Source organism: Amblyomma mixtum, chromosome 3 (genome assembly GCF_055824585.1).
Source record: "Amblyomma mixtum isolate Tamu chromosome 3, ASM5582458v1, whole genome shotgun sequence".
In the NCBI taxonomy this organism is placed as follows: Eukaryota; Metazoa; Arthropoda; class Arachnida; order Ixodida; family Ixodidae; genus Amblyomma; species Amblyomma mixtum.
In genome coordinates, this window is record NC_143014.1 from 108,117,197 (window position 1) to 108,140,928 (window position 23,732).

General features: G+C 47.0%; 1 protein-coding gene across 2 annotated transcripts in view; it reads left to right on the top strand.

The window, feature by feature from the left end:
• Positions 1 to 22,674, top strand: part of LOC149351303 (E3 ubiquitin-protein ligase TRIM45-like) — a 47,262-nt gene extending 24,588 nt beyond the window's left edge. Inside the window, exons 1-6 of one of the 2 annotated variants that reach the window (XM_089580625.1) lie at positions 11,086 to 11,371; positions 12,927 to 14,257; positions 15,177 to 15,306; positions 16,906 to 17,026; positions 17,537 to 17,687; positions 22,329 to 22,674. In XM_089580625.1, the coding sequence (XP_089436751.1) occupies positions 11,349 to 11,371; positions 12,927 to 14,257; positions 15,177 to 15,306; positions 16,906 to 17,026; positions 17,537 to 17,687; positions 22,329 to 22,471 (1,899 nt within the window). In that variant the 5' untranslated portion in view covers positions 11,086 to 11,348 and the 3' untranslated portion in view covers positions 22,472 to 22,674. Of the gene's footprint in view, positions 1 to 11,085; positions 11,372 to 12,926; positions 14,258 to 15,176; positions 15,307 to 16,905; positions 17,027 to 17,536; positions 17,688 to 22,328 lie in introns of those variants that run through there. The other variant, XM_089580624.1, reaches the window with a different exon arrangement.
• The last annotated feature ends 1,058 nt before the right edge of the window (positions 22,675 to 23,732 follow it).

Genomic DNA, 23,732 nt, shown 5'->3' on the forward strand with positions numbered 1-23,732 from the left:
AGCAATTGGAATTTTCAGTTCGACGTCTGATCAGTCAAAGAAAAACGATTGGCGATTCAGGGGCGGATTTATCGGTTAGTCATGGTAGGGGCGGTCCCATTTAAGTTATGTATTTCTTGGACATTTTCCTTAAAAAAGTAGGGTTCAGCATGGTTTTCTTATGTAAAATTTCTTGTATGAGAGGGGAAGTGCCGCCACCCTGTTAAATCCGCCCCGTTCCAATTAGAGTTTCTAAACGAAACGTATCCAGCTGTGATTTTGAAAGTAATTGGAAGCTCTGATTCGAATAGATTGGATCTTCCAGTTGGGCAGTACCAGTGGGGCTTCCAATTGGATCGCTTACGAGGTCTGTTAGAAAAGTATCCGACTTTTTTTTTTTTACGAACACCTGGTGGATTTGAAACAAGAACGCTTGCACCAGCCTACCTGGAACCTTTGTGCGCATGCACAAATTTTTTCTCGCCTGCCGATAGCGTCAGTCACTGGTACGCAGCGTTTGAGTGAGGCAGTGCGCAGTGCTCTCGTCGGTTTTTTATTGCAAGGAAAATGGTGGTGCGACAGGGGTAGCGCTACTGCATCAAATTTTGCCAGAAACTAGGCGACAGCCAAGTGGAAACCATTCGGAATATTCAGACGACTTTCGGTGACAATGCTATGAGCAGCACACAGATTAAGCAGTGGTACAATTGGTTTAAAGACGGTCGCACATCGGTGCAGAGAGAGTCATGCTCCGGTCGGCCATCAACATGCCGAAATGACCAGGTCATTGCCGAAGTGAACGCTGTGGTGATGCGGGACCGTCGTGTGACTATCCGAGAAATTGTGGAAGAGGTGGACATCACCAATTTTTCTGAACATTCCATTGTCACCGAAAATTTGGCCATGGAGAAAGATGCGGAGAAATTCGCGCCGAAGCTGCTCACGGTGGAGTAAAAGCAGCTTCGTGTTGAAGTCTCAAATGATATGCTGGATTCCACAAACAGTGACCCCGATTTCATCAACACCATAATCGCTGGTGACGAGTCTTGGGTGTACAGGTACGACCCGGAAACCAAATCCCAGTCGCCACAGTGGCAGCATTCCACGTCACCAAGACCAAAGAAGGCCCGCCAAGTGCGCAGCAATGTCAGAGTGATGCTGACTGCTTTCTTTGACTCCCTCTGTGTGGCACACCACGCGTACACGCCCCACAAAGTAAACATTGACCAAAAGAGTACTACAGGGATGTCCTCCGTCGCCTGCGTGGTGCTGTGCGGCGCAAGAGGCCGGAGCTGAGGTCAACAGGAAATTGGCGCATCCATCATGACAATGCTCCTGCACATTCCTCGCACTAAATTCACACTTTTTTCGCGAAAAACCAGACTGCTGTAGTCCAACAGACTCCTTACTCTCCTGATATGGCCTCCTGTGACTTCTGGCTGTTCCTCAAAATCAAGAGGCCATTGAAAGGAGCGCGATTTCAGACAAGAGAGGACATTGTGGCTGCAACGACAGCTGAGCTAAACTCCATTCCGAAAGGGGCCTTTTCGGAATACTTCCAACAATGGCAGCACCACTGGGAGAAGTATGTGGAGTCCCAAGGAGACTACTTTGAAGGTGATTAGGTTTGCAACGCTCCAGTTATGCCAGTTTTTTTTCTTTGGCAAAAGGTCGGATACTTTTCTAACAGACCTCGTACAGTGCTGGCGCCCAGTTCAAGTGGCAGCTCCAACTGAGCCACAGGCAACAAATAATCCATAAGAACACTACAGACCTGAAGAGATAACGCCACACCAAAGTGATCAGTATACAGGGCGTTCCACCTAAGACTTTTGGCATTTTTTAAAAATATGCTTTTTGAGTTAGAAGAGCACTTTTAATTCGATAGCATTTAGGTTGTCGTCTCCCTAAAAATTTCCGGCTTTTCTGTCACGAAATTCCCCACTTGGTCGACAGAGGTCACGTGACCTTGTGACATCACCATAACCTGCCCACCGGGTTGTGCGATACCTACCCCCCCTGTGGCACGTGGCAGTGGTATTAAATAAATTCTCAAATAAATTCAATGCAATACCCACCTGTTCACTGTGGCGCTGCGCATGAGCATTACGGGAGCTCGGGAAGCGCAACCTGAGTCTCACAAGACTCAGCTGTGGACTTGCCACGGCTGCAGTGGCGCATCGCTTAACCGCTGCACCACTGCGCCAGTAGTCGTACGAGGACCCTCAGCGATCTATGAATGCGGTTGAGAGGTTCGTGCCATCGTCAGCACCGCGTCACCACCAGTGGACCAACTATATAGGGCACCGCCAAATTTGAAAATCTGAGGACCTAGAAAATTAGGAAGTTGGCCCACCCTCCGAAATTTGGAAGTAGGTCCACCCCAGAAAATGATTTAAGGTGTTTAGTGGGTGGATTAAGGTGGATGAGTGGGTCGGATTGGTACGATCCCATATCATAATTCAGTGGAAGGTACTCGAACATTCTAGAAGGTGATGACTCATGCATGCCATATAAGGGCAATGGAACCGGTTTTTACCGCAGTTTTGGCGGGAAAATCGCAAGAATACTCATTGTAGACACCACAGCAGGCAACCTAAATGCTGTTGCATTTTATTCGTTAAGAATGTGGTTAATGAGGTCCCAAGTTTTTTTCGGCACAGCATTGCCAGTGGCATGCATCAGAACACAGCCAAGAGGTGCTAACTGGTTAAGACTGGTTAACTAATATTGAATAGATTACTTTTTAACTATTGCTGTTAGAGTTCTTATGCATCGAGCTGCTTGCAGATCACCGTAAGTAACATCTATAATAGTTTCTAGAATTTCTAAAATGCCATTCTCGTCTCCGCTGCAGCGCAAGCAATTTTTAAACCGCACACGGCCGAAACCGAAACCATGCGACTAGGAAGAGCGCTAGTCACGCCTACGAGCGCGCTGAAGCGTGACGTACTGAGCTTATAGACCTCCTCCATGTTTGCAAACAAGCGAGGTGGCGCTGCAGTCGCTGCAGGCTCGCGGTAGGCAAGAGGCCAGGGAGTGGCGTCGAGTTGAGGTGGCGCAGCGCCGGTTTTCAAGGCTTGTAGGCGCGTTTTGAGTTTCTGAGAAACCTAACAATGGTTGATGCTTTCAACTTAGTATTCCTCGAAGTACACAGACTCGCATTGGCCATGTACGGCGTATTTCGCCACAGTGTATTGTACCTAGGCATTGAATAAAATGATAAGTTTTTGACACTCTGCACCAGCCAGAATGATTTTACCTCAGGAGAGTAGTGAGGTAAGCACTGGCGTTTTTTTCGGCAGAGCCGACGTGCGCGACACGTGCTCACCATCTGTTGACACACGTGTCGCGCAGTGCGAAAAGTGGGGACAGCGTCGATCGTGTCCCGATCTCATGTCTCGCGTAACCGCTGTTTTTAGCCGTCAGATCAGGCACCAGCCAGGCCGACTTCTCCCCTTCTTAAACTGGTCGATTTAGTGAAAAGTATGAATTCCTGAAATTATATTCTTTCCTAGCCCTGGGTCTTTGGTTTTTGTGACGAAAAAATATAGCAAAATATTCAGTAGAAATTCATAAAATTACGGTTTTTTGATCCGTGGTCGTAAAAAATTGTGAGGTAAGGGGGTTTCTGATGGTCCTTGCACGTCGCGAATTCTGCGGGTTTCCGACGACGGAGTACCACAATGGTAGCATCACTACGAAGAGGGATCAGAGGTTTCGTTGATTTCAGTGCCGCATTTCTTTGACCAAAGCGAAAGTGTAGAGGCCATAACAAGGGAGTGAACTTAAAGGTTTGTTTTTTTATCTACCACATTTTCAGTGATTGGCATCCCTCCCCCCTTCGTAAATTTGTAAATAATGGAAATAGAATGATTCTATTTGTCGCGAACGGTTCCGGATACGTAGGGAAGTGCAATAAATGTCCCGATTTTTTTCCTACAGGAGCAGTAGTATGTTAGTTATTTTTATAACAAAAGTTCTCATATAACTATGCAAGCATAAGTACTGATAATCTAATAAAGAAAGAAGTAATACCGCCCTCATAGAGAACAGGGCTTTGGGGACATGCTGGCATAAAAACTTTCCGCACTTTACACTTAATTATTCAAGACCCGGGGTGACTTGACGACGGCGTTAATTGTAATTACCGAAGAACTGTACCAGGTATGGCTGAAAATAAAACGCATTACAAAAATTACCAGAGCAATTTCATATTTGCACCAAATTTGGTTACATATATCATGCATCAATAAAGAAAAACTTTTCATTGCCTCATCCCCTGTAAATCTCGCTGCGTGCTCTTTTGGTAGCCCGCCTGCGGTTGCTTCTTTCCAAACAGGCTTCGCGATCATGTACTACTTCATGAAGCAACTTATGATACATGCATGATGCAATGAAAAGGATGTGGTTTTTAGCACACTTAAAGTACGCGGTTCGAAGCATGCCAACGTGACCGCGCAAGATTGTTACAACTTACCAGACTGCTTTCTACTAGAATCAAATGATCATGTCGGTCATGTTAAGAAATAGTTTCAAGAATATATTAAATGCCCTAAAACACGCCACTATATTTTCGTATAACTTCTACACACGTTAAAACATGATGTGCTATCAACAAAATAACGCACTCGTTGATGGTGAATGACCGTGCCGGCGCCCGTGCACACCATCGCTGGGTGATAAGTACGTGCGCAACTACATGCTTTTTTTTTCTTTGCGCAGTTTTAAGCGTACCATGTTGTTGTTCATTTGAATGAGCGCAAAAATTTCCCTGCTATGAAGTACGTTGACTGGCAGCGCCTGTCGACACCCAGACTTCGCGCTTTTACTACCGCGGCCCATTTCCTAATGCGGTATTTATATGCGAGAAACCTATTAAGGCTAATCTAATTTTTCGTTTTATGATACTACGTGGATAAACAACGACACAGCTGATCAGTGCACGCTACTTCTGCAGTGCGTATCCACGATGCAGCCGCCGGTAGCTGCGGCAGCTGCGGTAGGCACGGGCAGGCACCTGTTTTGCCTACCACGCGAAAGTCGCTACTGACATCAGCGCCACCGCATCTCCGTGACGTCGCGGGGTGAAGGAGGTCTATAAGCATGGTTAGCGCTCTTCCTGGTCGCGTGGTTTCGGTTTGGGCCGTGTGAGGCCCCAATTTTGCTTGCGCTGCAGCGGCGACCAGAATGGCGCTCTCGAAATTATAAACACTGCTGTTAATATTACTTACGGCGAGTACAAGCTTCGCAATTAAAAAGGAGCCTAAAAGTAATAGTTAAGAGGTAAACTATTCAACATTGCTTACCCCGCTTGCCAGTCAGCACGACTTAGCTTTATTTTGATGCACTACACAGCTGAAAATGCTATGCCGAAAAGAGCGACCTTTTAACTAAAAAGCCTATTTAAAAAAAAATTGCAAACAGCCTTAGGTGCAACGTCTGCATGTCCACTGAATAAACCTTTTTTCTGCGGGCCTATATACCTCACTCATGTTCACCTACTCCTGGAGCCAGCGGTGCCTGTCCTTTGAAGAAAGCTATTTAATCACGGCTACTGTGGCTGTGGAAATGATGACCTCTACTCAGCAGGTTGAGCTGCTAAAATCTTTTTTTTTTTTACGAGAACCTAATTAGTTCTCTGTTCGGTGTTTATAGTAGGAATAATATAAGCAGATCCTGGTCTAGGAAATTGTTGGCTTCCAAATGTACTTTCCAATTGGTCCTTCTAATTGGGCCTTGCAACTGGATATTCCAGTTGGAGTGCCACAATCGGAAGCGGAGAAACCAGTTAAGCCTCCAAATTGGATGTTCCAATCGGAATGCCGAATCGTAAGTGGAGAAATAAATTGGGGCTACCCAACTGGATTGATGATCACTATTGGCTGCTACTGAGTCCATTTGGTTATAGTTAGATCCAGCAAATGCGCAGTTAGACTCGATGTTTGAACGCGTAGCGTTAAGGAGCTCGTGTTGCGGAACATCTGGCTGCGTCGTCAGCGTCGTTGACCATGAGCGAAAAATTCACGAAAAATACCCAGAAAGCAACCTATGAGGTAGGTGGGCCACATAGGTCACCTGACCTTGTGGCGTCACCTCAACCTGCCCATCGGATTGTGAGCAAACTGCGCATCGTGGTAAGTGGCAGTAGTAGCAGTAGTAGTGGTTTATTTAAAGTAATAACAAAAGAAAGGAAACGATTACTCATTGGCATCCACCCAAGCGCAGCCATACGGCTACAAAGGAAAGCTATACAGCTTTCTCAGAAACTTCGTAGTTAAAGAAAAATTCGTCCTGGTCCGGGGTTCGAACCCGGAACCACCGCCACACCGGAGCAGTCGCTCTACCAATTGAGCTAACCGGGACGGCAAGCTTATGGTAGGGCGAGAGCGAATTGATCAGTAACTCGAAGTGGGAAAAGTGTTGGTCAAATGTTTTAGGGGAATCCCCCAAGGTGGAGTAGATTTGTAATAAGGGAGTAATTACTCATTGGCATCCACCCAAGCGCAGCCTTTCTTATTACAAATATAATAGCTTAATAGCTTTCTTATTACAAATCTACTCCACCTTGGGGGATTCCCCTAAAACATTTGACCAAAAGGAAACGATCTTTGCAAGCCCCGGCATCTGCCATCGCTACGTGAAGCACCTGAGCTAGGGCAGCGGAAATAAAGGGATGGCAGGCAGACTGGAGGAATAAAATGGAAGAGGTGAGGTGACAGGCAGTTCAGTTAATGATTAATCGCAAGAGTTGTTCGGTAAGAGCAACGTGGGTCGCACAAAATCCACCGGTGTCAGCACTTGCCATTGCAAGGCAGTGGTGCACCACTGTGCCATCTGTGGTACAAGGATTCTCAGCGATCTATGAATGCAAAGTAGAAAATGACCAATTCCGCATATATGGGCATTAACCAATTAACGCTACTGAGTCATACCGTTAAGGCGGATCCTGTGTCCTTTCTTAAGTGTCCCCTCCAGTGTGTTCTTACGAGCGAATGTAACGTATTTCCTTGCGTAATGAAGGCACTTGCATATTGAACGCAATCCCTACTTTGGCTGCCAGAAATGGAATTTTTTCCCCTTGCGTAATGAACGAATCGTTCTTTTGACGCGCAGTCTGCAGCTGATGATAGTGAATGCCAACTGGCGCCCGTTTTTGAACGCAGAGGAAACGAGGCAGTACCATACATCTCTATCTCTGGAATGTGAAAACTACAGTACCTCACCCTTAGACCTCACCCTATAGAAAAGGTTAGTGACTACGACGAAAGCCGTGCGGAAGAATGCGCTTTGCGCTGTTTTGAAGGTGAGTCATACTGGATGAAGTAGTTTTTCCACAAGTCAACTATTTGCTCCGTTTTCACTACCTCGAATTGTATCTGAAGATTTTACTCCGCATAAGGTACACACCCTCCTAATTTTCAGTAATTTTTAAGGAAAAGAGGTGCCTTAATTAGGCGAGTAAAAACGGTGAATGCCCCGTCGATACAACAGATCGACGCTTTCTTTTTTTTTGTTGCATGCTGCGCTTCTCTGTGGGGCCCACATCCGTTCGCGCTTAGCGTTCGATTTTCGCATTTCACTTGCTCGTACAGAGGGCAGAACGCTTGCCTAGAACACGTTCTGGGCGTGTTTCGGGCTGAACACGCGGCGTCTAGCGATAGCGTTTGGTTAAAAAATGGTCTGGATGTAAGCATGTGCAGTTAAACTCATCGTCATTTTCTGTCTTCCTGGTCGCAGCAGCTTTGGGAGTTGCGGAGCACACAGTACGGTCGTTCTAGACATGTGTTTTAACCCTTGTACAAGCGCGACAAAAACTTTTGGTGAGAGTGCAGGCACGGAAAGCAACGTCGATGTAGGTAAAGACTCCCTCCCGGTCAAGCATCTCATGCGCAAGACGGCGAGGCTAGCGCAAAGTTGAAGGCTATCTGCAGAATAAGCTTATATAAACTGTCAACCTTTAACTGGGCGTTTTATTTGACTACTTTATATTAAGGAAACTTCCGGGAACTCCTTTCGAAATACCGAAACTTCTTGCTTGGAACTCGTATACTGCCGTGACATGCAAACAATGGCGGCGGAAGTGCGTGCTTATACGCTCAAAAATGCGCCGAGGGACGTATGACACAAACTTTACAGCCGCGATATCCTGCCCATAAGACATAATGCGTGATTTATTTCAGATAGCTGCTACTTTAAAAACAGCGGTATCCTTCAGAGCTTCGCGTATATATGGGTGCTGTCTTTATAACTCCTGCTATGAATTTCCACATCCAATAATGTTGAAGTTTCTTTAATAATTTGAAATATTTTGTTGGCCAGTTAGTTGGTCAAGGGACAGTCTTAGACGACCGTGCGTTATACTTAAACCCCGAGCAAGTGGAAGTAATAATTGTTTCAGGTGTGGTCATACTTCAATGGGACGAACTGTGTATAGTAAACGCAACCCCTAATATAGTTCCCAATAGTTCCAAACTCATAATAGCTAGAGCGGAGGGATTATAACGTCAAGGTTTGATTGTTCGGGCTTGTCTACATGGCGACATCTCCTCTAAATTTCGCTTTCAGGATATCGGAAAAACTACGCCATATTTGTCTTGTAGTGGTTTCGGAACCAGTGAGGAACCAGACAAACTGAGTCATGACAGTTCAGGACTACATGAGAAGTTTTTGGAGATTTTTCAAGTGCGCATTGAAGGCGTGCTCACGAACTTTCCACATGACGGGCAATTCACGCATAAGGGACATAATACCGAATGCCATCATGCCGTGGTCAAGCGCTCACCGGTGTAATTCGTACCTGTAATGGGGTAAAAGGAGTGCTTGGACCTCATAACAATACAATACAATACAATACAATACAATACAATACAATACAATACAATACAATACAATACAATACAATACAATACAATACAATACAATACAATACAATACAATACAATGCAATGCAATACAATGATGCCTCATAATAACGAAATTCGAGAGGCCCGTGTGCTATGTCAGTGCACGTTAAAAAACCACTGGTGGTCAAAATTTCCGGAGCCCTTCACTATACGGTGTCCCTCATAGCCTGAGTGGCTTTGGGATGTTAAACACCCATAAACCATGAACCAATACAAGAGTAGTGTGTTGGGCTTGCTAGTGTACAGAGCAGATCACATTTGTCTACAGCGCTCGAGCGGTGTGCTGCGGAGAAAATGAAGTGGAATCTTTTCGCAGCTACTTTGCTAGGGGTGAGGTGGTGGTGCCTGTGCGGTTCACATGTCTATTAGGCTGCTGTCCAGGGCACGTATTATAAATGAAAGCCAATGCCTTTTTTAGAATTTCGTTTATTTCCCCCGTACGGCACCGCTTGAGCGCTCTAGACAGGTGCTGCGATCGACTCTATAGGTTCACACATAAAACAACGCGAAAGATGTGACAATGCTCGTGAATATCTGTTTCTTTCTGCCCCGCACAATAAGTTGGTGGAAATGTCTACTTAAGACGACAATCGTGAAGAGCTGAACTTCCGCGTAGTGAAAGGAAGCGTTTCGGGAATGAAATGGCGCAGACTGAATTACGTGCGTGCTCGGCAGCGCATCTCTGAACTCCGAGCTCTGCGCGCAAACCAGAACTCCCGCATACCGTATACACCTTGACCTTCGGGCTTAGTGTAAGGAAGAGGCGCGTGAAGCTTATGCGACTTTTGAAAATAAAAATCTGTCGAAGCGACGCACTATATACTGGATCCTGTAATGAATTTTCATTTAACTCGTCCTTCGAAATAACATCGACCATTAACACCTGCGGAATATGAGACGGCATATCAGCACAAACTTGAAAAAGGGGTGGAAAGAAAGCCTCAGACCACCGACAAAAGTTTCGGCACTGAGGTCTTTTTCTTGCCTTGTGTTGAAACGTAGTTCAACGGACTGAAGCTTTCTCTCCATCCCTTGTTCAACCTTGTGTTTCCAAGAAACTAACCTTTCTTCCTCTCTATCTACCGGAGACAAAAAAAAAGAAAAAAAAAAGAAAGTGATGTCCAGTTATGAGTGCTATGAAAGGAAGCACTTTGCACTTCAGAACCAATTTATTCGTGCATTTTTAGTTTCGCAGCAAACTTGGAAAGCATTGATGTAATTATGCTGAAAGCTACCTACAAAAGCTCAACAAGTGCGCTTCTCATGCATATTTGCGCAGTGATTGTTGATTTCGCGCTGATACGCACGTTACCTTTCTTATTGCTTTCACCAGTACGTCAGGGCTGGACTGGAAATTGGCGGGAGCGCTGAGGCAGTTTCGCCTTAGATAACGAAAGTGAGCTGGACGTCAAAACTCTCGCACTGCACCTGTACGGCACGCCAGCAGGCAGGCATTGAATGTCATGGGACACCATGTCATGGGCACACCATGACAATGAACTTGTCATGGTGTGCCCTCAACTTCCCTCGTGTTATTGTAGGGGCAAGCGTATTCGCGTAAAGTGAATGACGGAATCGACAGAAAAATTTCAAATTTCAAAGCGCTGCTGCTTTCAAACATTTTGGGTGTCATGACGTCATTTCTTATTTCTTTTTGACGGCATGCATTCTCGGAATTCTGATCGGACCGCGCATGCAAGACATCTTGAAATCGTGTCCCCAGTTATTGGTAAAAGTTAAGGAGTCAGGTTTTTTTTTTGTCTTCAGAACTAACTGCACGTACAGGGTTCCACCAACAGGAACCGAAGCGGTGCAATATATTATTTTTCTTTTTTTCTATTAGTTTTTTTCTCAATTTACTTGGCTCGACTTTTCATCGCAAGCTTTTTTCTTCGTGCGGTCCTTCGCCCCGCTTTCGTTGCGAGGCCGGTGCGGTTCAGAAGCTGCAGTGCACACAAAATCACGGCGAGTTAAAATTTCCCAAGTAATGAATAAAGCAGCCCCGAGTCGTCCTCCGGCGAATTGGCCTCCCCCGAGAGCTGTTTGCTTGCTCGTTAGATGTCGAGTCTCCTCCGAGAGTGAAGGGAGCACGAAGGAGGTCAGGGCAGGGGAAATCAAAACAGAGCGCGCTTCCTGCGCACAATGCGTTTTTCTCCCCGAGTCGCGCGCGGCGCGTTTACTTTTAGAACGTTGACGTAGCGTGCGCCCGGGCGGACCTTTTCGCCGTGAGGGGAACACCCCGGGCCGGGAGGGCAGCCAGTGTGCGTGCCCCGCGCTGGAAAGACCGCCGCGTGCGAGGTTTCGTCAGCGAGCTCCGAGCCTCGGAGCTGGTGCGGCGACGCCGGCGGGCTCTCGTTGGCTGTCGTGACTGTGCGGCTTCGTCCATCGTCTCGCCGAGGGCACGCAGCGTGCCACCGACGAGCGATCCGTCCGTGACCACTGCCGGAGCGGCCGGGGGGCGCCATGTCGAGGCCTGCGAACAAAGAGTAAGAAACCCTGCGGGCCCTCACCTCGGAACGCGCACGCGGAGTTCCTGTTTGCTCGCGCGAAACAGCGACCGGGGTGAGGAGAATGGTTCCACGAAGTCAATGGGCCCATAATCCTTCATCTCTGCGCTCCCTTTCTTATTCCGGGATGTTGGCGTCCGTGCGTGAGCGCTGGATGTTTGAATGGATGCGAAATGAGCAAGTGAGGGGCAACAGGTGGGCTGAAGTTTTCCTGAGGCGCAGCGCACTTCAGACGAGGAAAAATCTCCCTCACCCGCCTAAGACTATTGTGACTGTAGTGAAAACGAAACGATCCGAAGAGTAGCCTCGAATGAAGAAGAAGAAAAAAAAAAAGTCGCATCAAGCAGTCACGGCATCAGTGCGAAGAGGGGCTCGCGGGATTATTTTAATCATGATAGTTCATAGCCTTGGTGCTTAACTACCTGAAACTTATCTGCATTCGCTTTAGCTCGACGTGCATACAGTATGCTTAATATCCGCTGCGCGACACTATCATTTTGCTATTTTGCTGAAGTAATCGGCTACGGCTCTCCCCTTGGGTGTACCGTGACCTGAGCTATTGACAAAACCACATACTCAAGTGCCTGCAAAGCCTTTTTATCGCTTTTATGGGCTGAAAGCCTGCTTGTTTGACTGTGGAATGCTGTTGTCTAGTGCAATACTATGCTTTCACCAGCAGATACTTGTCATTTGTTGCTTCGTGGAGTACTCTGCGAAACCAGAGTCCTCCATGAAGTTTGTAGAATTTCTTCAAGCACCTTTCCCCCTGCTACGCGTTATTGTCCTAGGCGTTATTATCCTTGAACCTAGACGACAGAGGAGGAGCACTTGCGCGGTGGGGGGGGGGGGGGGGGGGGGGGTGATCTAATGTCATGCGAAAGAAATAGCAGTGTCCGTGTCTGCGAAGTAATACGCAATGAGGGCCCCGGGCAGGCTGCTGAAGGGGCCCATTAGCGCTATCGCGCCATACACTTAAGGCGGAGCTTAAGTCTCTCCTCCAAATTTTCTTATTTATCGCGTATTTATAAAATTTAAACGTCAAACCATGGCTATCAACTGATAAAAAGTTCATTTACAGCGTCTTGCAATGAGTGAGCTTAGTATTTGATGAAACGCAGTCGTGCGTTTGCAGGGGCCCATATTCACTTGAGCAGGCCTTTTCTCTTTATTCTTCAATTATTATTTCATGTAGCTGTTGTGCTTATCCCTTTTTTATGCTTATTACTTCCTCGATGTTATTTTCGCAGCCCGCCGTACGCTGTTTCAAGTTAAAATAAACGGAGTATTGGCGATCTCTACTGGCGAATGAATACGCGTTGATTGGTTTACTGTACCAAACCAAACAACTCGTAAACTCTGATGCTCAGTGCCAATGTGTAGTAACTTTGTTTGCGACGTGTCGTACTCGTTTACAAAACTATAACCTTAGCGGATGCTTTTGTCTGTGAAAACAGCTGGTAACGGGTCTTCGCTCATACGTTCTGTCTCCTCCCCCACCTTCCCTCGCTTCGTTCCTTTTTTTTTTTAAATAAAGATTTAGGTACAAGGCTCCTCATCGGCAGGACCGCTTAGATCTGCAATGCCCGGCATGCCTGGAGAAACTTCAGGACCCAAGGATACTGCCTTGCTTGCACACGTTGTGCAGGCGTTGCATAGAACGTCTCTCTAGATGTCAAAGGCGCCTATTGTGCTCAAGACCAAGCGTTTCGGGGCATGACACGGCGCGGGCCGTTTGCACTAGAGGCGAAGCAAGAAATGCGCTGTCAGCCGCCGAAAGCTGCAACAAGCGGGGACCCGGAGGCCGCCGGTGCGGCGATCAGTGCGAAGAAAGAACAGGCGGCGGGGTAATCGTTTGTCCGACGTGCCAGAATGAATGCGTCGTGTCGGCGACTCAGAACGAGCTGCCTGAGAATGTTCTAGTGAGGCAGTTCCTGGGCCCTGCTCCTGACCCACTTGGCAGCTGGCAGCAGAGTGGGCTAAAACAGCCAGCGTCCCGAGGCAAGAGCTCGTCGCTTTGCGACCTGTGCGCCAAGAGTAGAGCCGCTGTGAACAGGTGCATCGGGTGCCTCGTGTCGTGCTGCACGAGGGTTCGTCGACGTCAGCCCGGGGGCAATTCGCGCAGTACCTGGTCTCCTGCTCAGAAGAGGCTTGAACTCGGCGACCAGAACGCGCGAACAATGGCTCCGCCCGACCTCAAGGTATGCCCGATACACCCTATGCACCAGATGGACATTTTCTGCGTTACCTGTCGTCGGACCATCTGTGCTTCGTGCTTGTTGCACGACCACACAGATCACGTCAGCAGCGACATAGGCACTGCCAAGGAGAAGGTGCTCAAGCGGACGGGGCTGCTGCTGACCAGACTACAGTCGAAGATGTCGAAGCTTGAAAACTCGGCAAACGGAACTTTGAAGAAAACCCAGGCTCTGTCACGTAATGCCAGCGAGGTAACGCACGAGGTGAACAGTTTCTACGATGGATACGTGAGCGCTTTGGAGGCCCGCAGGCGCGAGCTTCTGGACGAGATCACCAACTTCCAGCAGGTGAGCCAGAAGTCACTGCGCGATCACAGCTGCACTTTGGAAGCGGCGCTCGTGAGGGCCAGGAGCGTGCACGAGTTTGGGAAGACGCTGCTCCACTTCGGACACGAGATGCCGGAAGTGGTGCTGCCGCTCGTGGAAGTGCTGGACAGAGCTGCTCGGCCCATCGTCGTGATGGACGAGAAGGAGGACATTTCGGCGTACCAGCCCCTCTCGCTGAGGTTCCGCCGCGATAAAGAGGACCACAGGGGAGAGTACCTCGTGTACGGTGCAGTGTCCAGGCAAGCCGACCCTTCGGTGGTTTCAGCTGTACTGTCGTTCAAAGGTAAATTACTCCCTCGGAAGTTTATGAATTACGATATAGTATCCTGGGCTGACCGATGTGTGGGCCGTTTTGACACACGCTTGATCATTTTGTGTGTACAGTTCGACGCAGCGTTTATGCGAACTCACATTCTCATCAACTCAATTCTCCGGGACCAGATTTTGTTACGCCTTGCTTTTAATTTCGATGTATTAGAATGGCGCCGACTGCTATTTCAACCACTGTCTGTGAAAAACACGAAAATAACTTTTTCTCACAAATGCACATGCATAAGACATCTAATGTGTTTATTATCGCCATCAAATCAGCCTGGCTACATTCACTACAGGACAAGGGCCTCTCCATTATCTCTCCAATTAACCCTTTCCTGTGCCATCCACGGCCATTTTATCTCCGCAAACTTCTTAATCTCATCCGCCCACCTAATTTGCGGCCGCTCTCTGCTACGCTTGCCTTTTCTTGGGGTCCAGTCCTTACCCTTAGCGATCATCGGTTACCTTCTCATCGCATTATTTACACGCTGCGCCCAAGCCTTGATTATAGCTTGCCTTAATTCAAGTGACGGCTCACCTCATCAAGGAACAAGAAATTCTTTTTGCTTCGCCCAGCTTCGATTAACAAAAAAATATGCGTCCTCTTCCGTTTTTTTTTTTGACAAAACAAACATAGCAACCGGTTCTTAGTTTATCCGAATGTTTCAGCAAGTTTAGTGCGCCATCATCTGACATGGCAATGATTACGCGTGGTTCGTGCGGCTGGCTAAAATAGGCACTTACTGCTGCTTGTAAGCTTGGAATTTGCTTCAGCGTAAAAAAAGCAGTAATGCATCCTCATTGCTCAGTGGTATACAGAATAACAGTGGTATTCAACCATCACCAGTGTCACGTCTCTGGCTTTCTTCATTTTTTTCCCCCAACAGATCCTGCAAACAGTCAAAGATTTGGCTCTTCGAAGGCTGCACGCTTGAAGTTCCTGGACTCATCTGGACACCCAATCGATGTAGGGCCAGAACAAGTCCGGGCGGCGCTGTTTTCGACCAAGTCTGCAAGGTTTGTTGTTTGTTCCCTTCCAGAACCGTGCGCTTACAGTGTCTGGTGTTATCGTTGCTGGTCGTGGGGTGGTTTCTGTGGTACCCCCCGAAGACTGTGTGCAGCGTGGTTGCAAAGCAACATGGTCGCCTCTTTTTACACACGGCAGCACACTTCAGGAGAGCTCAACGTTACTTCCTGTGTGTTCTGCTATGAAATCAGGCGTTATAACCGGTGCAGTCCGAACAGGCCGTTTTTTTTTCTTATTTTTCGCGCTCTAAAGTTACTTGGCAGTAACTAAGAAAAGCTTCGTACGTATACTTATCTGAGAATATGCCGCATGGCTGTTGGATATAGGCCGGACTTGAAAGCCATTTTTCTAGAATATCTGCTGCACCCCTTTTCTAGGGAGGAGCAACAGTTACACCCTTTTCAGTTAGTTCCGAAAAGGACGAATGGTTGTGGCAACTGAACTGGTCCTCAGAGGGACTAACATCTCGCTCTCCTTTGTTTTTTTTTTCTCAGAGTGTAGACCCTTTCTTATGAGGTCCTTCGTTGCCTTAAGCTATGCCATCAAACAATGGGACCTTTTCCACGCAGCGCAATGGTAGAGGTGTTAAGGGCTTGGAGTTTTCTTTCACGGCATAGTGCCGTATATGAACCAGGCCTTCAGAACTGTGCAACACGAATGTGTACAGAGGAATATTTCAGTGCAGCGAGACTTCGACAGGGTTGGCTGCTCGCTTCTGCTGCACTTAAATTGCGGCCACATTCCCGAATAAGGTGCCTCAGAGGCCGGGCATGTCGTGCGCAAACGTAGCGTTCCCCTCCAGCATCTGTTGTGGTTCGACAACTCAAGAGGCTGGCAAGGATTATTCGGGCTAAGTAACTTTATCCCAGTCTTGAGTAATACGTCAGCAGCGAACAAAAGCTGAGAGCTCAATTAACACGAGTGGAACACTCAACAGAAAGCGCAGGTAACGTTACAAACGCAGGCTGTCTGGGGTGGTTCATCTAAAGCGACTTGCTATAGTCAGCGTGTATGAAAGCAAGCAGGACAGGAAAGACTGTTCCGGTGTCTTGTCGAAGTGGAGATGGGCTCCTGCTTTCTGCTTTTTGCCCCTACTCCATATTAAAGGAGATTGTATACGCATGTCGGCGAGAAGGACCTACGAGACCATTGTTCGCGATGCACTGTATGCCGGAGCCGGACATGTCGCCTAGCCTGGTGTGGCTGTCATCTTCCGCTCGCCCCGTTCGCGGTGGTGCAGGCAAAGCGTGAAGCAATCGCGGCCTGGGAAGTATGACTGCAGCCATGATTCCAGCCATGATTCCAGCCATGATTCCAGCCATGACTCCAGCCATAACTCCAGTTCGTTCTCGTCCTATTTCTTTTTCAAAGTAGTTTTTCCCTGAGTGCTTCTTCGACTGCTATTCGGGACGCTGTGCTAACAGTACGGGGCTTCTTTTGCCTCTGCTCTAGTTTTATGCTCCGCCGCTTAGCTGCCGTGTTCTCGTAGCTTTCTTACACCTTTTTCTTTATGCCTACCTTAAGGGATCGTGGATATCAGGCTTGCACGCTGCGCTGTCGCTGAGCAACTGTCTTTCCTTTATTTGCAGTAAAACTGAGGCCGAGGTCACTCGCGCTGCCGACGACCCCTTGCAGCTGAGGCTGGAGTTCGAGACCAAAAACGCCGGAACACATGCGCTTGCGGTCACCTTGGATGACCAGCCCGTCTTGGTACGGATCTCACCATTTACTCTGCTTCTGCACGCGGTGTTACTGAAAGGAGCAAATGCAGTGACAATGCTAATTATGTGTTCGCGAATAGAGATGTTTCGCTGTGAGAAAAAAACAAGCGCGAGCTCCGAAAACTTTATTCAAGGCTCTGAAAGATCTTTTCGCCCGCTTGGCTTACATGTAGTCGCTGGATTTTGCAGGACAATGCGGTCTTTCAGGCGATTAATTCGGCCCATGGTGTCTGTGTGAGTCTGCGTATACCTAGCGTACAGGTAAACTATACGGTGTCGGGAAAATGCCAATTAAACTCTGACATAACTGAGCTGGATTGCAGCAGAGTCGAGCAGTCTTGTAGCTAATTTGAAACACTGCCTGAGTCATTAAGGCAATGTACCTACGGCCGTACTATCCGCCAGAACGTTTCACGAGATATCCCCTCTTAAAATGCTACTTCTGCTACTCCCTGTGGCGCTCAGTATTCTGAATTTTCGCTGCTTACGACATTTTCAGGGGAGCCCGTTCTTGTTCAGGGTAAAGTCACGGAAGCCACGGTGTGCAGGCAATCGGGCTCTTGTCGCTTCTTCTCCAGAAGGAAGTTTGGCTTACCACGCAGAAAAGGGGTTCCTTTCGCAGAACACCTCCAAACGTCAACGCAATCCAGGTAAGAGTATATATATTCAGTATTTTTGTCCGTCGGCCAGAGATATTGAATGCCACGGAGTTGCTGTCATGTGAGGTGCGATAAAGAGAAAAAAGTAGCCACAGTAAAGACGAGGAAGAAAAAAAGAAGTAGCCGGAATAGAGCTGAGAATAATGGTATTCACAGAAAGGAATTTCGATACACTGATATGTGTTCAAACAATCTGAACACAATCTGACTGCTGCGCTGCTATACCACATGTACCAGCTGCAATGGCCACACGCTCCAACCGCGGCACAGTGATGGCAGCGCGTGAAAGAGAAAAAAGATCGCCAAAAGTACGAGATTGATAGTGTTCTCAAGGCGCGGTTGAAAGTGAAGTTAGGTGCATCGGCAGCTGGGGCAGCAGAGTGGTGAGGGTAGTTTGTTGGCAGTCCGTCTACGTCACATACAGAGGACAGGTTCTCTCCCTACTCGCCTAAGCGAGGAGATTCGCTGGTACGTCAGCATCGACAGCGGTGCAAGGTATCAATCACTCGTACTCGTGTCTCCGCTTCCTGGAAACAGCGTCGCGTTCAGCACACAGCGGAGAGTGTCCATCATGTTGACGAACAACGGAAAACGAGTGGTTGCCTGTCGCTGTGCACCTCGTTACACTGCGGCGAAGAAGTGGTTATGACTGTATCCGTGATTCGCAATTAGGAACCAGGAAAAGGGCAAATCACGGCCTGGTCGTCCCGCCGGAGTCATTCACGTGCACACTGATTTAACGTGAAGATTCCTGGCACCGTGCGACACGTTTGTGGGAAGCTCGGCGTCAATCGCCGGAGGCGCCTCGTCGCTAAGTATAGCCGCGGGTCCTTTCGCAAGCAAAGGTGGATATCGCACTGTTCAAAAATAAATCGCGGGGCCAAGCAACCTTGAGCGGGGGCGGCGGGCACGAACACATGCTGCCAACATGAAGGAATAGGCTCTGCGGCCCCGTTCGCGATTACTATACGGCACAATGTGAAGATTCTGCTCGCCACTGCACTGAGCAACGACAACAGAAAAGCTGGGGAAGGGTGATGATGCGTGTTGGCTGCCTGCTGACGCTTTCTGTCACTACAAGGGGAGCGCCAGGCGCCGAAGCTCTGTGGCGGTTGGACTAACTCCAACTACAATACTTGCCCCTGCTCAGGGATTTCTGGTGAAAGGTCGAGGCAAAACAAAAAACACTAGAAATAACACAAGGAACGAAGCGACAGAAAGGAAGCGTAGTTGCGAGAATAGTGGATAAAATTGAATAGCGCTGCGTCATTCTCAGGTTTGGGGACAAAGCGAGAGAGGAGTAGGCCCTTTTTTAGCCAACGACGCTCGAGGCTGTGGCAGTGACTGTGTGCTTTTTGGTTTCTGAACCAATGTCCTGCACATAATGAACTGTTCAGTTGGGAACTGGGTTTCTCTGCAGCAAGATTTCGACTACATAGGACGAAAATCGAAAAGTCTACGTACTTTTATGCCATTCACCGGGGCTACTCAGTAGCTATGACGTTAGACAGCTAAGCGCAGCAGGGTCGCGGGTTTGATTCCGGCTACCACAACGGCTGCATTTGGGGTGGGGGTTAAAAATGCTTTTGTGCAGATTCCGGAGCATGATAAAAAACTCCACCTCGTCTAAAGCAATCATAATGTCTCCACTCATTCACTCATAATCCATAATCCACTCATAATTAACCTTGACTTCCTTTTTTACTACTTCCAGCGAAAGGACCAACACGTTTTATCAGTAATTCTAACAGACTAGAGATCATCGAAGTGTTCTATTTTCTAATGATTCCTGAGATATATGCCGTTGATCTGCATCTACATCGACCCTGCCAGCTTCCTTATGTGCTATATCTGCGCTCATCGTAGGCTAGTTCTGTCATACCTATTCCAAATGGGCAGCGAAAAAAAAAGAAATAAAATATCAGCCAAGCGCAGTTGTTTGTGAGCTTTGATTGATTTACGCGTAATGCGTCTTTCGTGGAAATAGGCTGGAACCTCAGCAAATTCGGGTTTTCATGCGATTGAGCTTTCCTTACACTGATATTTCCCATTTATTTGTATTAGTAAAGGCTATCAAGCTTGGAGAAATAAAACAAGATATAACTGTCGCTAGTTGTTTCTGAGTCTCAGTTCAACGCTAACGATAATTAGTACAGATGTGCGAATATTTAAATTTTTGAATACGAATCGGATGCGAATATGGAGGAAAAATGTCCTCTAATATCGAATATCTTTTCAACAACATGATCAGCCTGACTACTCCCACTGAAGGGCAAAGGCCTCTCCCATGTCTGTCCAATTAACCCTGTCCTTTGCCAGTTGCGGCCACCGTATCCCCACAAACTTCTTAATCTCATCCGCCCATCTAACTATCTGCCGCCCCCTGATACGCTTGCCTTTCAAGCCGATTTCTTCCTCTTGATTTCGAATAGGATGTAATTAAGCCGCGTTTGTTTCCTCACCCATCTGTTCAGTATAACAAAAATCAAGGAAAATATATATAGCTGAACATTGCTGTTTTTATTTTTTTTTTTCAAAACAGTAGATGGTTTGCAACTGAAATGAAACAAAACTTGACTGACTCAGCACCATACAAAAATAAAATGACGTGCCCAGAAATGCATACTGTTTGATTAGACAACGTAACAGCATGCAACCCGTAAGGGTGGTCACGAACAATGAGTGAGCAAATGAAATCTGTTAAGCGACGCATGACCAGCAGCTAGAAATAACATGCTGGGTTTCTGGGCGAAGCTCAGAAACCGAAACTACGCGGCCGGGCTGTTATTGGGCCTAGCGACAAGGGCCGGCTTCTATCGACTGCTTGCATTTCTCTACGCGCACCTCACATGTCGCTTGCCCACCCGCTGACGCCTGAATTCGGCCCCCCTTCGGGAGTTATATGCGAAAATCTGCAAGTGGGCTTTCCCGCATTCACAGCTGGCCAAAACGAGATGGCGGAGCTCGCGCTAGAAGAGCTTTGAACAGGGCAGAATGAATGCCATAGTTATGGGCGTTAAGCATGAAACTTGTAACGGAAGAATGAAACAAGAAACTGGGCGCTTTCGTGTTGTGATCATTGGAAGGGGATTGTCGACTATCTTGTTTACATCGTGTGGTGTGTGGGAAAGCCCACTTGCGAAATTTCGCATGAGGTTCGAGTCAAGCAGCGTTCCATTGTGAGCGGTCCACGCGGTAAACGACGGAAAAGAAAGCGAAGATGCCGCCTTTGTACGGTTTTACTGACACTTTAAACTCTATTTTCGTTTAGTTTGTGCAGGCATTGTGGCTTTGACATGGTCGGGTTAATGTAAGTCAGCGGTTTTCGGTCACTGCCGAATATTCGAGAAATTTTGCATGTCCGTCTCTCGAATTGAATAAGGACGAAATAAGAAACACATATAGTTCGTATTCAAAATGTTTAATGTTCGCGCAATCCTACGAATTAGCTAACTGAAGAGACGAATAACTTGTCGATAAAAAACAAGCGCACTGAGACGAAGGAACAGATCAAACGAAATGACGCGAGCAAGAGTAAATAAAAGAAATGGAAGGGCACAAAAATGAACTACGATTATGGCTGTATGTTGCAGCATACGTTACTATGAAAGCAGTGCTACTGTACTCTCCCCAACCCGGTAATCTGATGTCTGTTGAAATGAAGCCCCCCCCCCCCCCCCCCCCCCCCTCCTCTTTCCAAAAGCACCTCCCTAAATCCAACAACCCACCCCTTCACCACTCTCGACTCGCCTCCGCACACCTTCAACTTCCTGCAAAATTCTGTACCCTGTGTGAAGCTACGGCGTAGAGTAAACGCATTCAGTAGATGCAGGATAAATTCAACTGGTCTCGCAGAATGGTCGCAATCACATGTCTGATCGTCCCGTAATTTTTGTTTGAGACGTCTTTGATACTCTCAGCCTCCCAGTCATTCCTTTTCCCTCTCTCTATCTGCGGAAGTAAACCGCTGCTGTCATATATTTATGAAAGAAGAAAAGAGCAAACCGCTGGCCATTGCATGTGCGCTCGCGTGACAGTCGCATAACGTAAAAAAATATCTTTTACATTTGGTCATGTCACCTTATGTATGCTGCCTTAGCCAGTTTATCGTGCCATTCGGTAAGCCGACATGGTCAAGTGGATCGAGCTAAGAAAACTGCTTTCATCACGATAAATAAATGATCAACCGTGTTTTTGTAATGACTTCACGGATGACGTTACAAGTTACGTTAGAGCTCTGTGAACGCATACTAATCTATTGACAACGTTTCACTTGTGAAATGAATGGATCTTAATAACCTTGTGCCAGGGTGCTTGAATAAAGGACAGTATGCCGCTACAATAAATCAATTGGTAGTCGGCCCCCGTCTAGTCCTGTTCGTTCCATTACTTTAGTCCGTGTCTTTTTGCGCCGCATCAACTTTGAACTTGGACCTTAACGCACATAATAAGGAGTCAGCGTGGTAAAGAGGCTCCAAATGCAATCCCTGGAAGCACATCGACGATTAGTGGAACCATGTTCACCGTATTTTTAGGACACGATGCCAGACATACCTGCTATTGTACTTATAGTGAAAGTATTTTTACAAACACAGCGTGAGATGACTTAAGAAAATTTTGTTTTCTTTTCAGGTGGCGACGATGTAAAGGCATCCCTGGATAAGGCGCTTTGGGAGGGCTTATCCAAGCCGTGTCTGCAACCTAACCTGAACGGAAGTGACGTCATGACCGACGCTTCATCGAGATCGTCCCGCCTGTATCAGTTCACCGCATGACTTCGCGACCCCGTTCCCGCTTGTACAAGCCCCGGACAGGGGGCGTAAAGTATCACGAAGCTAAACCTATGATGTCACACCGTTTCTCCTGCATAGCTCTTCCGACCTGCTAGACCATGAGCCATAATGTAGCCGTGTTTACGGTGAAAGCCATTAAAAGCACTGGACACGCGTGCTGCTGCTAGAGCTGCCAAGATCTGACAGCCTGAGTGCTCACTCTTTTCTCCCCGAGCGAAAAGCGAGCCACCAGACACGACTTCTCGGCGTCCACGTCGACCAGCCTTTCTATGTCCATTAGCATCAAGCGAACACGGCGCTGGTACTGAACGGCATTGCGCTGCAACTCACAAGGTCCCAGGTAGGGTTCGCGGCTGCAGAGGCCTTATTTCGAAAGATGAAATGCGAAAACTGCCATACACACTATATGGGTGTGTTCAGATAAGAACGGTAATCGAGGTCCCATGACCATTGTTTGTTTTCAGTGGAATCTCTATATGGGATGGGAAAATGTGTCAACACAAGGGAATTGTACTGAATTTTGCAAGAAACGCTGTAGTTTTTTTTGGGAAAAAAAATCTTATATCACACGAGGTGGAAAACTTCGATTTCATAATTTCGCAGAATCGCTAGTTTGGATCTCTGGAGAAAGCAAAAAAGTAAAATTTTACGGAAACCTAGTATTTTTTAGTAATTGTATCAAAAATTTTCGGTTGGAAGCAATGCGAAAATATTTTTGGCTCCTATAATTCTGCACAGAAAGAATCGCAAACGTTGCTTAAAAGTAAGGTATTCTAATGAGGGAAGTTTTTACGACAATAATGGGACGAGAGGGAGTAAGAACATGGGGCTGAAATTTTTTCTCAGGATTAATTAAATCATTTTGCTATTGCTGGACAAAATTTGTACTTCTACACGGCTGATTATTTCTAATTAGGCTTTGAAATCTTGAAAAAAAAATTAATTAAAATTTTCTTGGAACACCATCAGTACCCGGTAATTCTAGATCAAGAAAAAAGTGTTGCATTATATTGTTTTAAACAGTAAAATTAAAGGACAAACACAGACCATATTTCGTTCAGTTAACATTACTGAATATTGTGTGCCAAAAAGAACAATGGTCATAAATTCGACCTCGAACTAAGCGCATGTGGTTTCGTTTATAGTTAGCACAATGCAAGTCTAAAAAAATTCTTCGATAAAATTGTTTTTCTTTTAAGCGTTTTTTAATAAGTCAAAACAAGAATACGTTTCATTATTCACA